Below are 16,507 nucleotides of genomic sequence, written 5' to 3' on the forward strand. Positions count from 1 at the left end.
AGCCTGTCAATAAACTATTGTCCTCACACATCATGTCTGTACAGAAAAATGTTTAAAAGAAACTGAAGTCTTTTCAGGATTGTCACCAGCTTTGAACAAAACATTTACATTGCACTCAACCCACCTGCCAAGGCAAAACCCAGAAATATGAAACAGGCATGAAAAGCCAAAGTTTCCACCTCCTTGAGGGATATTAATGAGTAACTTCATGGTTTCAATAAAGCCTTATCTTCCCAGATGGGAATTAGAGAGGTCATCCCTAGCCAGAGAAAATGAATCACTTATTTATTCTCTCCTTGTCCGCTGCACATACATATGTATCACAAGTCTTCCCTGCAACCCAGGAGTTTAAAACTCATTGTCCTCAACATCTACTCCCCACTGATGCAAGAGAAAGAATGAAAGAGAAAAGCAGGGCAGACATGAAAAGGGACAATACAGAAGGATATTAAAGACACAGAACTGCCATGACACCTATGTTTGAACTACTGAAAATCAAATTTTAACATTTGTCTTGAAGACAGGTTTACTCCTCACCCTGCCTCCTCCCCTCCCCAAAAAACCCCACAAAAGAAATATTAAATTGGACTTTATTTCTGTCTTTGTTTTTACTGTGACTGCCCCTCAAGCTGTGCAAGGACAGATCTCACTGGTGAAAAAAAATTAGTAAGGGTGCTACATTTGAGTTTGGTAGGTGTTTATAAAATAAACATTATTCCTCCCATGGGGCAGAAAGTCAAATTCATTCCCAGGCAAGCTGCTGTCTGACAAACAAAGTTTCTAAGTGTCAAAATTTCCTACTGGGGCTTTAGCATTTACAGTAACAAAACAAAACAGAAAAAAAGCTACAGATTTGTATTCACTTTCTCCGAAAAGCCCTTAATCAGAATGAAACCCTGGACAGGACGCAAGTGAAACTGAAATGGTGACACTGTGCTATATTTAAGCAATTCTTTGAGAAATAAGAACACGAAGCAAACAATGGAAACAACACATAAATCAGATGAAGTCCCAACAGCTACAGTCATGGGACTGTCCACAAGTTAATACCTTTCCACATTTGCTAACAAGGTGCTTATACCAATTCAGAATACAATTATTATTACTTGATTAACGTGGACTTATTTTAATTTAAACAGTCATTTGTCATAATGTCAGAAAATGCACTTCATAGAGAACATTATTTTTTTCCTCCCTAAATTTTGCTAAAATAAGATGGCCTAACAGTTGTTCCATTGCATTTTTGCATAGCACTTCTGTTACCGAAAACTATCTTGTCAGCACAAAAACTGTAGCTGCCTAAATAAACAACAAAAATTGTTATCCCTCACCAAAAAATGTAGGTAGGGTCTTATTATTCAGACTTATATACGTGGGCACATACCACGTCTATTCATGGAATAAACTACAGATGAATAATCCATACACAAACTAATGCTAACTTCTATATTGTAGCCCAGGGACTGACAAGTTAGAGCTTGTGGGGAGAAGATTTTAATTCAAATATGTCTCAAGTGAAAATAAAAAGGATATAAAGTGCTTAGAATCAACAAATAAGTTATCCACTGTACTCAGGGACATAATTTGCCAGATCTGGATTTAGCTGTCATTACAACTTTTGCTTTCAAATGCAAAACAAAGTGATGTTATTTTCCTGTTCAATTTTATTCATGTTATATAGAATGCAGTAAAACTCGTCATGCCAGAGGATTTGCAAAGGGATGATGTGAAGATTAATTACTGGCTGCTCATAAAGCATCCTGCCTGTGGAAAGCCCCATGTGTAAAAATGACCTTGTTATCAAAGCTGTTGAGTGCTCCCAACGCTCACTTTCAGTGGACAGAATGGATATTTTTCTACAGCTCTTGAAAACCAAATTAGTTGCATTCAAATATCTACCTCCAGTTTGAGGAGGTTTTGGCATTGTGCCTGTACCCCATTTCTGTACGGGGTGGGAATTAAACTACCACGGATTTTGTTTAATCACATCTTTTTAGCTCAAACCAAAAAAGACTAAAATGTAGATATCATAGAACCAGTGTCTGAAAGATACCTGCTAAACCTACCCAACACAGTCAGGCAACAAGTGAATGCAGATCTTATCCCTGTGCCCTGATTACCTCGTGGAAACCAAAGACACTACTTGGAACAATAAAGCACAGATATTTCTGTGACCAACGGTATTTGTCTGGTGAGTTAGCACTGGGAAAAAATGATAAGGTGCAAGACCAAGCCCGAAGAGCACTGCTCAACAAAATGGAGCCTGCAATGCTACGCACAATGCTTTAGTATCTTCCTGCTATTTATATACATAAAATAATTAGGAATGAGAGCACCTCGGCATTAATTAAAGCACAACCCTATGGGACTCCAGAAATCTTTTCAGAGATGGTGTCTTTGGTGACAGCTTTGCCAGCGAGCAGAGTTTGACGTGTCCTGTACAAATACAACTTCATGCCTGGTATTGCCACATTGCAGACAACAACATCTGAAGCGTGATCATGCCTCTCTCTACCCGTATCCTCCTCCTCGGCTTAGAAATAATCAGCTATGGATACTGCCAGGAAAATGCCTCATCCCCGCTAATATTCGACTCCCCCTCTACAATGATGGTATCTTAACAAAATGAAGAACTGCAAAAACTCCTTGTGCTCGTGTCTTTTGGGGGTTTTCTCCAGCAGTGCTCGACCAAATCCTCCTCCCTATAGACAGCAGCTCTATCACAGAAAGAAAATATTCCCTCAGAAACATCCTCGAGAGCCCAGTGGAAACGGTAAGCAGAGATGTCATTGTGGCACAAAAAAGAGCTCTGTGAGAACAGGCAGCTGGCCTACCTGAAGGTTAAAGTAGTTCCCACTGAAAACCTGCTCTGAGTACTTGAGAGCAGAGCATGATGCAGGAGAGACATTTACACACACTGTGTCTGTGTACCGAAGTGTGAAAAAATCCATCCTCCGAGCACAGCGCAGGCTGGGTGAAATCCATTGAAATATACACCATTAACAGAAATCTACACAAAAGCCAATCCACTCTCTCGTATCAGTGTCCTATAGGAAGGCCAGGATGAAGCCATTGAGAAAAATGAGACATCTACATATAAATCGGGAAAAGACAGGATCCAAGCACCGACTGATTAAAGATCAGTGTAAGACATGTTTTGTTAATCGCTTATTAGATAAAATCTGTGTATAATCACTTCATATACGACACAAATGTTCAAATAATATTGGCCATGAAATTTTAAGTAGTATGTGAAAATGTAAATCGTATTTTTCAAGACTGTATCCGTCTATTGTACATCTTCTGTAACACTGATATCACCACCTCGCATTTTTCTCTTGCATCATTTTCCAGCAGGAAGAAAACCCTGAAGGAATCTCCATATTTTCCAATCACATTGCCTGTATCTGGGCAGGTTATGTGACCGCCAAACCAGAGCCCCCGGAGCAGGCCTAAACCACAGGGAAATCCGCGCACAACCCGAGCCTTTGCTCTCGAATTAAAAGCATCCTCCACCTCCAACTTGGCTAAGGTGCCAGCAGGTACCTGCCGACTTTGGTTTCGGATAGAAAGGGAGAAAGGGCTCACTATGGTGACTGGATGTCGGGGTCATGTTGGGAAGGAATTTTTTTTAAAGGGGGGAAAAATCAACAACAATAATAATAATTGTAACAGCAACCTTGCTCGGAAAATAATTAAAAAAAAAAAAAAAACCAACACCGAAACTGCAAAAACAAACATTGACAAAGAAGGAAAAAAAAATCCTTTCAGGATTTTCGTCAGCATTCCGGGTCCCAGGCAAGCCGATCCCCCCGGGGGTCGCCAAGGTCCGGCCGCTCGGGGCCAGCAGGGCCGGGCATCGCCAGCCCTGGGCATCGCCAGCCTCGGGCATCCCCAGCCCCGCACCGCAGAGTCCCGCGGCGCTCCGTGCCGCCCCCGCCGGACCCAGCCGGGCTCTTACCGTGGCCGAGGCGACGCTGTTGTCCGCCAGGGTCAAGTGGTGCGGCTCCCACCGCCGCAGGAACTTGGAGGTGAGGATCTTGCTGAGAAACGTCCGGGGGTGCCGGATGACACACACCTGGATGTCCCCCTCCTGCAGCAGCTTGTACCTCATGCCGTTGCAGTGGAGCAGGGCTCTCCGGCACGGCGCGGCACCCATTTTATTCCCCTCGGGAGCGGACATCTCGCCCAGCAGCGGCTTGCTCTCCTCGGGCTGCCTGCGGTCGCTGCCCCCGCCGGAGCCGCCGGTGCGATCCATGGCAGCCCCGCGGGGTCGGGGTGGCGCTCGGCCGCCCGCGGGGACCGGGCTGTACGGCCGGTAGAGACGGGTACGACCAAGGGAAATAAAAATCAAAATAAAAACTGGAACAAAAAAAATCCAACCCCACGCGGCAGATTAAAAAGAAAATATAAAATTGCACGCTGAAGAGGAAAAGAAAAAAAACAAACAAATAACAAAAGCTGTCAGGGAAGATGGGGGTAGGGACTGAGCCGCACCGAGGGGAGAAGGGGGAAAGGGAAGCGATAAAATCCTTATTCAAACTTCCCAATCCGCCCCCGGCGGGTCACAGCGCCGCGTCCATGCTGCCGGGCGGGCGCCGGCCGAGCGGAGGGTCGGCTCCCGCGGGGGCGGCGGACAAAAGCCGGCGGTGGTGGCGGCGGTGGCGGCGCGGGGGGCTCCTGACGGCGGCGGCGGCGGCGGGGGCTGCGGGGCGTCCGGCCGCGGCTCCTTCCTTCCCCCCGGGGCGTGTGCGCGGGAGCGTGCGGCGGCGCGCGTGCATGTATGTGGGTGCGGGTGCGCGCCCGTGGGTGCGGGAGCGGGCGCGGGTGTGTGTGTGCGTGTGTGTGTGTGTGCGCGCCTGCCTGTGTGTGTGCGTGTCTGGGTGTGCGGGTCCCACGCGCGCCGCCGCCGCGGCAGGAGGAGGAGAGGAGGCGGCGAGAGCGGCGGGCGCTGCCGACACAGCCCCTCGCCGGAGAGCTCCGCGCGCCGCCGATTGGCCCCGCCGCCGTCACGTGCCGCCCTGCCTGACGTCAATGGCCGCGGAGCCGCTCCGGGCAGCGGCGGCCGCGGGAGGTGCGCGGGAAGCGCCGCGCCCCTCACTGAACCCCGGGGTCGGTGAGGGTGGAAAGGACTTCTGAGATCGTCGGGTCTAACCTGTGGCCGAACGCCGCCTCGTCAACCGGACCGCGGCACCGAATGCCTTGTCCTGTCTTTCCCTTAAACACCTCCAGGGACGGTGATTCCAGCGCCTCCCTGGTTAGCCCGTTCCGATGTCTAATCACCCTTTTTGTGAAGAAATTCTTCCTAAACCTATACCAACCTAACCCTCCCCTAGCACAGCTCATCAGGGGAGGAGGCTGGGCCGGGCTGGAGGTGTGCGGGCACCGCCAGGCCCCTCGCCATGAGGGGAACCCCCGGGTGGAGGCTGAGGGAGGGAAGGGGAGATTCCGTGCTCTCCATGTCTCCTCCTCGCAGCCCTCACGATGAAGGGAGCCTGGGCAGGGTGCAGCGGGTGACCACCTCTCCCTGTAGGTGACAAATCATCGCAGGCTGAGTTTTGAGCATCCTCACTCCAGCGTTAAGCTCTTGTACAACCACTGCAGAGAATGGCCAAGGAAGCCCGTGCCAGCCTGCTGGCGCTTCGCCGGTGATATTCCCTTTCCTCTGGCTTTATGGGGAAAGTGAGAAGGGCTGCGCTCGCCCATACACCAGCCCTTGGAAGCCCGGGAAGAGCAGCACCTTCTCACACTGTGCTGAGCAGGGTGTGTAGTGTCCTCTGATCGTCTGCGAAGCAACACAATCATTTATCCAAAAAAAGAGAAAGCAATGAAAAAACTAGCTCCCTTCTAAGCCCTCTAAACTGCTTATCAGCTGAAGGATGCTTTGTGCAATATGGGTGCCATGCCCAGAAAAATGGTACCATCGATATTTCCTTTTTTCTCAGTGGCAGAACTCAGGTCTTGTTTCCAATTTCCTCATTTGCACAACCAGGTTAGGACCAATTAAAAAACACATTTTATATAATCCATGCACATGCCATTAGACTGTGGGACCCCTCACAATGAGTATTACCAAGGTCCAGAATTTAGAAGGAATTTACAGGGTAGTTTTAGTTCATGCTTGCAACATATTCAGAGAAAGCATAAACCTTGGAAGACTTAAAAGTTTAAGCTCACCTCTGATTGAGGGAGGCTGGGAAAGGGCTCTGTGATGAGCCGATTATTCCAGAGTGTGTGCCCTGACTGGGTTTCTGGTGGCATCTCCCTGTGCAATAGTTCTCGGATAGGTCACCATGCCAAGAGAGGTGCCAGCAGTTGCAGGCAGCGTTGCCAGCCTGCCCCAGAGAAAGCTCTTTCATCTGATCTATTCGCATCACGAGTCACACACAGATTATCTGTTGGACAGGCAAGCTGCTACTGGAAGGGCTTGGGAGCCTTTGCTATAAAACCTTTTGTAGTGGCTGCTGTCAAAGACAATACATGGCCGGCTGGACCACAATTACAGTGAGCACCTCCATCACGTGTGTTGTTACAGAGCTGCTGTGTTGAAATAGGCTTGCATTTGACAGGAGAATTGCTGTCTAAACACTTTCAGAAAGGAAGGTTTTTTAACCTATCAATTACTAGCAAATTTGAAGGATACTTTTGTTGCATGTCAGCATCAAAATCATTTATGAAAAGCAAGGAAGTCTCCAGAGTACTCCCAAGTATCGGTTGATAAAATGATATAGAACTATGCAACTTGGCAAAGGTTAGAAGAAAGCCACTCATTTAATGACATGAATAATATAACCAACAGGAAGACAAAAATCTCTTTTATAGAGGTTCAGATTGTCAGTATCTCATAGCCCTGGTAATCACTTACCCCCTGAACTCAAAGTGACTGGTCATTGTGCAGTAAACATTACAGGCAGTTCCCATAGAGCTTTGTACACCCTATACAGCAAAGGGTGAGTGATGCTGGCATTTACCCTGAAATAAACCCTGATCTACTCATACCTGTAAGTATGTGTGGAACAGCAATAAAAATAATAATAAAAAATACTTGCAAACCAAAGTAGAAAAGGACAGATTTGTTTAGATGCAAGTTTTTGCTGCAGGAACTGCCTGTTTCCAGGAGTTCATAGGGTGCCTGGTACAAGGGAGCCCTGTTCTTGTTTGACCTGAGGCACTGTTCTGGTACAAATGATAATCATGTCAATAGTAGGACTATTCGTGTACACTCACCTGCACCAACACTTTGCTCAGAAATACAACCAGTGGGATTATTCCAGTGAAAGTTTGTGCAAATAAGACACCTGCTCAAACCACTGCTTTAAATCTACCATAGTTGTCCTCTCTGAGAGCTCCTCAACAATGAGAGGACATTATGTAAGAGTCTGGTGTCCTTAAGTGAATTTCCTGGCAAATTAGAGCAGATGTTTTCCACTTTGTGTTCCAAGGAAGGCAGCAAAAAATCAAGGCTGGTCTTTAGCAGTTGACCCATGAGTTACCTGAAAAGATCCAAGCCTGGAAAACCACCATTCCAAAGTGTTGAAATCCACTGAGATACTGCAAAAGCCATTCCTTGCAACACCTGTCAAAGACAGAGGTCCAAATCCTCAGATGTGCTGTGCATTTGCAGCTCCCCCTGAATCCCCACTCCCAGGCTGCAGGTGTTCTCTCTGAAGTAAACTCAGCACAGCATGATAAGATCAAGGTATGAAATCTCACAATGCCTGCCAGAACAGGGCAACCCAAAACCCTGTCTAGACAAGTGAAATTGAAACACGCTGCTGGCTGCCCAGCTCGCCGAAATGCACATTAGCCATCCAACCTGCAATAAATAGCCGGTATGTGACCCAGGGCTGAACACGTTAAAATTAACACCCTTCCTCTTCTCTCCTATCAATTATAGCAAACAGAAGTTGGATCAGTTGCAATCCTGGCTTTTTTGTTCTTCCAGACTTCCTCTTCTGGCTCCATGCAGCACAACAGACATCTCAGGTATATGTTGCTTGGCAGTATTTCAAGGTGGTGTTTGGGGAATTGCTGCATGTTTTCTTTTTTCTCCCCAAATGAACAAATCCAACCAGAAATTTATCGTGAATATGAGACAATCATTCATTTAAATAATGAACACTGTGGAAATAATTCATAATAAAAAGCACATCAGTGAAAATGTACCTCTAGCTATTCACAAGGTGCTTCTGGGCATGATATCAGTCTTGAATAATTCAAGAATTTGTGAGGTTTTCTATGAAATACTTCATTTCTGTGCTAGAAAAGAAACACAGCCTTTGGAGATGGAAATTGAATAGTTTATTTATTATTGTTGATTCTACTATCAAGTAGAAGCTCCTTCAAGTCAAGACCTGTAGGTAAAGGTCAGATTTGAAGAGGGAAAGAGATTGAGAAAGATTTGTTCTAGTCTGCAGAAATATCAGTGCAATTGGACAAAATAAAGAGTGGGGCTGGCAGGGGAGTGAGCAGAGTTAAAGATGTTTTCTCCAGAAGAGAGAACATTGGCAGAAGGGCAATTCAGACACACCTCCCAGTTCTGCACCCTGTTACTCCTGGACTCTGCCCTTTCATTTGCACTTCTTTGTATCTTGCCCTCTTTTTATTATTCCCTGCCATTTCATAATAGGCTTTGCAAATAGAAGCATCACTTCCTGAAAGACACTGTAGCCTGGAAACCTGGGATGTATCCACCATGGATACACCCACTGTAGGTAAACCTGCCAGTTTAAAACAGATAGACTTCTGGGTCAGCAACAGACTTTCCCCCCCAGCCCTTTTCCAAAACCAATTCAGTTGTGACATATATTATTCAGAATACTCATCTGCTCAGTTGTACGACTGTAAAACCAGGAAAGCTCACTACCCCAACCATCTGCAAATACCTGGGATTCCAGTCTTAAGAAAAACCCTGTTTTTCATGCATTTCCAGCATTTGGTCTCTTGTAGATCTACACTCAGTTCCAGCAGGTGTTCTGCAGAGGTCATTTCTGGGTGCCAAAGCAGAAGCACTGTCCTGACATACCTTCTTAAGCTTAGTAACACCCACATATAACCATGTGCTAAAACCAAACAAATGTGATATTCTGAAGAACAAAGCAGCAATTTGTGTCAAGTGCTCCGTACCACTAACACAGGTTCCATAGTAGTTGGAGGATTGGAAAACCCATGAGAAAACACTTGAGGTGCCAAAGCCTGTGCAGGAAAAAAATATCGACTAAAGTCACCTTGTCTGATAGTAAACCCATGCAGTGGATACCTGACAAGCTATGAGGGAACTAACAGAGCAGCTGTGGCAAGGATCAGACACAGACAATTAGATACCTCAACAGGGGATGTGCTGATCACTGTCCCCAAAGGGGCTTTGCAGGATTTGTAGTATGCTTTAAAAGAGAAAACAAGAAAAAGGAATAATAACCACTTGCTATACTATTAATTACCCCTGGTTCATTTTTCAGTGTTATGACATTAACAAATGACTTGCCAAACTCTTTCCCCAGTCAATCAAACAGGGAAGAAAAGTTAAATCTCCTTTGACTACCTCTCACTGAAATTTTCTGTCAGAGGCTGTAAGGGCCTACCACAGTCATGCTTTCTGTAACAAAAAAACCCAAACAGCTTCTCTTGTCTGTTTAACACATCCCTGGGAGTTGTCTGCTCAGAGATGTGAGATACGGCTTTTCCAAGCAGAGCAGCAAAGACCAGGAATTCCCAAATTGTATTCAATATCCGTTAAGACTCTTACACAGCAGCTGTTCCTCTCATGTTTCAATCCTCGATGCATATTAAAGATAATGGAGCTTTCTTCCCTTATTCACAGAGGTGCTGCCTGGATTATGGAATTCATTAGTCAATGCTTGCAAATTGCCACTGTTGACTCAGAGCAAATTCCTGCTATCAGACTCACTAGTCAGCTCATTTTCATAACAATGCGGTATCGTTAAAAAATACTTTTAAATCACTCTTTAGAGAAACTGGGGAATACAACACATTCAAGCAAACACCTAAAACATCAAAGAGACGCTGTATCAGTAATGCTAAAAGTCCTGTATTTGAAGTATGTTTAAATTCATCACTGTGATGGTGTTAGGAGGATTCGGTAAGTCATAAAACTTCGGCAACTGAATTGCTTCCCAAAAGGAGTGACGGATATTTAAAACTGAATAGATAAAGGTTAAAGTAACCCACTCTGCAAGAAGTAGCTACCCCTGAGGAAAGGAAGGACTTGATTAGGGCATCATTGATCACAGGCGTGTAAAATAAGGATTGGTTTTGCAAGGAGCTCTTTCTTTACCCCAAATTTCTCGTTACCCGCTCCTAAGACTAACAGTAATTCTGAAAGACACCTAACAGAGGAGTAGTAAGTGGGAAATCAGACTCTGATGTGAACTTGCAATTCTCTGACATCTCTGGCATTCAGATTTCTACTCTTCTCCAAATTACTCAGTCGCAGGGTTCTTGCTTTCCCAGCTGATGCACATTAGAGCACAGGGCTGACTGCGAGCTGTGCAGACCCTGGGGATAAATATATCTTTGATTCCGCTCTGACATAATGCACACTCTTGAGTGCATGATGCAGAAATACTTTTTTTTCTGCCTGTCATCATCAGATGCTCTGATGTAGGGGGATGTAGGATGAAGCTGGTGGTACCAATTGCTAGAAGGAGCCTGCCATCTGCTGATCTGAGCAGCACTCCAGTCTGACTTTTCCCAGATCTGATTTAGTAGGATGAAGCACTGTACAAAGTAGGTTAAATGCATCTGAAAATAAGCAGCATTAACAGAGTTTCTGTGGTGAAGGGATTTATTTAACTGGAAAGAGGAAGTCCAAACTCATACAATATGAGGTCTAAATCTGAATCAGACAAATAGAAACAAAGAGGCAACTAAACTAAGCCAGTTAGTCAGTAGGAAAGAAATGAGCAGAAGGTACAGAGATAAAAGAACCTGAAATTTGTTTTTTGCTTTGCTGCTCCCAACCAGATTGTGCAGCTAAGGTACCCCACACCTTCACCCTTCCAAGTTACAGCAGTCCTAAACTTCTTCCCTATGGCTTTCTTCCAGGGCCACCTGCATGCCCAGACATGGAAAAAGCCCTGCAAAAAGGTGAGCTCTCATCAGGCTACCTTCTCCAGTTACTTTCATGCTTACTGCCGTCAGGATGTATGTAAAAAATTATCATTTGTCAGGACACAGTGAAAAGTCACCATTTCCCTTACACTGTCTGCTTTATTGTTTCCACCTCCAGCTAATATTTCCTATTTCATCGATAGGTTACATCCTACCAGTCGTTCCAAGCTGCCAGTGCTCATCAGTTTGAAAAGCTCTATTAGCTCTTGACACATATAAAACATTACTGTAACACAACCAAGCATAAAAAATGTCAAAGGGAAATGGGGTATGATACAGAGCTCTGAGCTTGTCACAATAAAGTGAAGTTTCCCCAAAACAGAGGAAGAACAACTAAGAAAGAAAAAAGTAGTCCCCAGATTAGGGAAGTGTATCTTCTCTCACTGAACCAACACAATGGGGAAGTGAAATTAGAAGTAGATGAAATGTTGATAGACTGGGATTATTTTTTAAAGACCAAGGGGAGGGGGCAAAAGTAGAATAGGGAAAAAGCATCAAGTATTAACAGGATTAGTATCACAGGTTCTCTGATAAAGAGGCCCCATGGAAAGGGAAGATAAAACAACATCCTTAATTCCTATTTTTATTGTGAAATTCCTGTGTTACAATCGCTTCAAAACAATGTTACACAAAAGGCAGCTGAAACTCTCCCACTTGTCCACAGTCCTTTCCTTACCTTAATATGAGCTGAGTTATAAACTCCCATCTGATGATAATGCAAATCATCCAGTGCTGGAGGCTTTGTTGTGCTTAGAACCTTGTAAATACATTTAACACAGACCTTGGCCTAAGCAGTCTAAGCAAACAAATACAAAGGACAGAGAGGTGCATTAATTTAATGTGGTTATCTTTCATGGTTATAGATTCACAGATACAGCTAAGGGAACATTTTGGTAATTACATACCTTGTAATTTTCACCTGCTCGTCAGCAGAGCATAGATAATTTCTTCAGAGTATAATATCCTTGAAGGCCTTACAATCCAAAGGCAACAGAAAATAGAGAAATAGCAGTCATTTGCTTAGGACAGCCCCCAGGTGAAATGCAACAGAGCAAGAAGATGACAAATCCAGAGAATTCTCTGAAAAGACCAGATGGTCAGTAATGGACAGACTGTACCATATACCTAAAAGAAATGCATTATACATCATAACCAAAAAAATCCCAAACAAAACAAACAAACACAGAAAAACCCCACACACCAATCAACAACAACAACAAAAATCATGCCTCTAACTTTGGTAGTGGTCAAGGCTGCAGCTGACCATCAAAATCAGATTTTCTGAGCTACTACAACATTGGAAAATGGAGGTGTTTTCTATAATATATAAATTTCTTCCAGTATATAAGGCTATTTTTTTGGAACATGAAAAAGATAAGCTGAAAAGAGTACATTTGGATTAGGCTTTTCACTAATGCTTTAGAAAGCTTTAAGATAAAAATGCAGAATGAGACATTGTAGGAAAACACTAGCTATCCAGCACCAGCTCTTGAGCCTCTAGTAAGACCTTGAGAGCATTAGGGATGGTACAGCTGTTACTGCAAAACATCTTGTGGATTGGTTAACTCCACCAGCAAATTGCACCAAGGCAGATATCAATTTACATCTGTTTACCACAGCCACACAGGTGATGGGAGCAAAGGGAGTGGGTGCAATGTGGGCAGCATGGAGCGGGGCTGGGTTATCATTATCAACAGCAGGAGAATAAAGGCATTCTGTGTGTTCCAGGTCTTGTTTGTGAGTGCAAGCAGATAGGGTTTGGGCTCTAGTTTGTCCTGCAGTCAACAGCAAAAAAGGTCATTACAGTCCTAAACTCTATCCAAATTTTAATAGTGAAACAAGAACCAAAGGAAATGTTGGGTGAAGTTAGCAGGACTAGGGCAGTGGATAGGAAGGTGTAAGTCGGGGTGATGGGACTGGGTTATCACCTTTAGAGGCCTCATACTGTGTAACTTACACCTCACTATAACCATATTGCAGATATAGGTGAGTCCCATGGTTCAAGGTCAGCTAAGGAGATTTTAGTTAGCTTAGCAGTAGTTTTTAATGAGGAAAGCTGCATGCAGGCCTGAAAAGATGGACATTTGGCCACTTTAATTCGAGCAGTTGTTTCAGTTAACTTACATCTATGGCTACAATGACTCCTTCATTGGGTGTGGGGCTAACCAAGCACCAGGTTTTAATGAACTACAGTATTTCCTAATGCTCCATACTCTAAAGATGACGGGCATTCAAGAAAAAGGTCTGTTTAATACAATAAAAACTGTGTAGCTGGGTTCTGGGAATAATTCTTCCTGTGATTGTACACAGAGAATTCAGTATGCTCTCATGTTCAAGCAAGAGAAAAGGAAGACACGGCTGTCCAGAGCAATCAAAAGTGGGAGTTTAGGGATGCAAGTTCCAGGAACCATTTCTTGCCTGGGAACAGGGGATGATTTTGGGAATGGCTGCTATGCTGCTTTCACACTGATTTTTGATTATGAATGTGTATGGGTTTGCACTTGCTATGCAGCAGTAGTTGACCTTTCCTAGGACAAGCCAATTAGTCTGCAAGAGTGAATAAAGAGATATTATCACCTTTAATATCTGCTGCTGCTGCTGTTGCCACTGCTTTTCCAAAATACTCTCCTGTGGGCATTAAAGTGATGTTTTCATTTATCCACCAATAAAAACGCAGCCCTAACCCATCTGCCTGTCCCTCTGTGTATATATCTGGGTAATTTAATAAATGCTTCTGGGTGTTGATTTACGTCATTGTATCTGTATATAAGCCTGCCTCTGTGAGCATGCTGCTGGTTGTCTCTGAGCATTCATTGTCTGCCTTGTGTGTGTATGTCTGAATGTGGTTTTGTTTAAAATTTTTCCCTAGAAAAAACAAGAAGTCAGATGTTTCATGAGGTTGTTCGTTAAAACCAAGGGAAGGAAGGAGGAGACAGTAAGGGATAATTTAGAGAGAAAAAGGGGTAGATTTGGCTACAGTTAATCATCTGCCTCAGTCTCCTCCGGAGGAGATGGGGGAGTTCATTCCAGACATTAAAATGTCTCAGGGGAGGATCATATAGATCATGCTGGAGGAGAAATGGAAAGAGTAAATTATCCAAAGGCTCAGAAAGCAATGGAGCCAGATGTCATCTGATCCTAAAGCAAGGAAAAAACAGAGAGAGAGAACCTTCACAAGATATGCCCAGGATTCCCTGAGAAACTGTGGGTAGAGATAGGGAAAATTATTTCTAACTGCTATCAATGAGGTAGATCTGTAGGATACCGGATTAATTTGGAACCCATACCCTGCCTCCTGCTGTAATTCTGGCTCACAGGAAAAGGTATTATTCTGACTCAGAATGCAGAACAAAAGAACATTAAAATGGAAGTAAATGCAACGTTTCCCAACAAGCCAGCATCCCCTGAAAAATAAGTCTGAATAATGGCCCAGGAACTTTCATAACATGAATCTCCTCAAACCAGCAGCACAAGGGGTCAGACGGATATTCCAGCTCCAGTGCCCAGATTGCTTTGCACACACAGCTTGTTTTCCTGCACTTAATCGTGGGCCTGACTCACCAGCCCTTCACTGCACTATTCACAATTCTCCCAGCTCAACTGCAGTGTAAACAACTGAACCCACAGCACCTCACCAGGGGAAACACAGGGAAGCAGCAGTGGCCCTGTCCACGCACTGTGACATTCTCTCTTTCAAACAAGAGGAAGGTAATTCCTGTTTCAGAAGCTGTTACACATCCCAAGACCACAGATACCATCATGATATACCAGAATCAGAAGTTTTCAGCGTTGGTAGCCAGGTACTCCGAGGACAGCAACGTGCCCATGCCAGCTTGTAGTGGCCTTTGTCAGGCAGACACTGTGAACACAACAGTGTTTGCACATGGAAGTGCTGGGTTTGTTACCCACATCCTCCATGACATTTTGGCTGCAATCCAGTACAGTTCCTGAGAAATACCTGTGACGTTTTCTATATATCCTCTGTTTGCAGAGGGACTCCCACGCAGCACAACTCTTCCCTATAGTGCTGTTAAACACAAGTAACATCAGCTCTGATTGTTGCATACATTTCCTAGAAGAGGTAAAACAAACTGAGGAAATTAGAATTTATAAGCCTTCAAATGAAAACTACCTAATGGAAATACTTTCTGCAACAAAATAATATTATCTTTCTTACAGAGAAAAGCATGACTCAGACCTTGAGACACTTGGACACTTACAAACTAGCTTCCCTATAGAAATTCCTGCTAAATTCATACGCCTTTGATGAACTTGTTCACACTCGTTCTTTTCAGGAAGTTTTCCCCATATTTCCAGACATGATTCCCCTAATTAAAATCCTCCATAAAGTAATTTCTTTCCACAGCACACTACCAGCAGCCCCTACATTTTTCTCCATCCTGCCTGGGCTGCAGGTGGTGACCCTTCTGGAAGGCCCAGCAGTGCCCCCAGCCCACCAAACCCACGGGGCCATTCCAGCACTTTGCTCCGTGCATTACGAGGGATGTGTCAGCCAGGGCTATTGTTTGGAACAGGAAGCAAGTTTGGCCGCCTCTGTAATTTAGATTGTAGGCAATAAGCAGGGGTGTGGTGTGCAAAGCAAACAAGGCTGGATTAACAGCTCTTTTCACTTCTGGACAAGGAATTGGTCCGGCAATAGCCCATGGGATTCTGTCCCCTATTGGCTATGGCTTCTCCTCGTGAGCACAGCCAGGAGCGAAAAACCAGAGTGTCCTCCAGGCTTTCAACTGGAGAGCGAAGATAAAAGTCCAGGCCCCATGTTCTGACAGAACTTTATGAGCTAAACATCTTGAAATGAGATTATGAGAGAAAATTAAGAACAGCCTTCTCCTTTCAATAGGTCTTTAAAAACAATAACCAGGCTTTACTGTAAATTCATTTATTTTCCCTGAGTGTGCCAATTCCCAAGCTGATATCTCCTCTGTGTACCAGGGATATATATAGATCTAAATGTGGCAAGAAGACAGAAAGATTTTATTTATTTTGTGTAAGGACAGCAATGCAGGGAGTTCTTTTTTCCAGGAAAAACTCACATCAGGGCGAGTTAAAGAAATACTTTAATCTTGTTAAAGAAATACTATGAGGTAAATAAAATCCAAATTATATTTAGCTCATAGGAGGTGACAAATACTAGTCAGGTTGACTATTGCCTTGCTGGAAGTCAGTCAAAAACCACTGTCAAATAGAGTATGAAAACAGAGAAAATAGAAGAGCCTGTATTCTTGCATTTGCTAAAGTGAGCAGCCTTTTGCTATTTATTGCCAGCATTTTTTAAAAACTAGTTGTGAATGCAAGGAAAGGTACCTAAAGTTAAACCCTGGCCTGCATTCTTCTGAAATCTCCTAAACTACCTTGT

The 16,507-nt window shown here is 44.2% G+C and overlaps 1 protein-coding gene and 1 long non-coding RNA gene across 2 annotated transcripts in view; both read right to left on the bottom strand.

The window, feature by feature from the left end:
• The window catches only part of CMIP (c-Maf inducing protein), a 128,375-nt gene extending 123,401 nt beyond the window's left edge, over window positions 1-4,974 (bottom strand). Inside the window, exon 1 of the mRNA XM_085071471.1 lies at window positions 3,962-4,974. Within this exon, the coding sequence (XP_084927597.1) occupies window positions 3,962-4,258 (297 nt within the window). The 5' untranslated portion in view covers window positions 4,259-4,974. The remainder of the gene's footprint in view (window positions 1-3,961) is intronic.
• A 5,626-nt stretch (window positions 4,975-10,600) lies between these two features.
• LOC146432089 (uncharacterized) lies at window positions 10,601-16,157 on the bottom strand. Its single transcript, XR_014854481.1, has 4 exons — window positions 15,089-16,157; window positions 12,036-12,210; window positions 11,807-11,926; window positions 10,601-11,096 (listed from the first exon to the last, which is right to left on the bottom strand). It is a non-coding gene; the product is annotated as an uncharacterized LOC146432089 (long non-coding RNA).
• Window positions 16,158-16,507: the final 350 nt, after the last annotated feature.

Source organism: Lichenostomus cassidix, chromosome 11, assembly GCF_008360975.1.
Source record: "Lichenostomus cassidix isolate B80296 chromosome 11, HeHo_3.0, whole genome shotgun sequence".
Lineage (NCBI taxonomy): Eukaryota > Metazoa > Chordata > Aves > Passeriformes > Meliphagidae > Lichenostomus > Lichenostomus cassidix.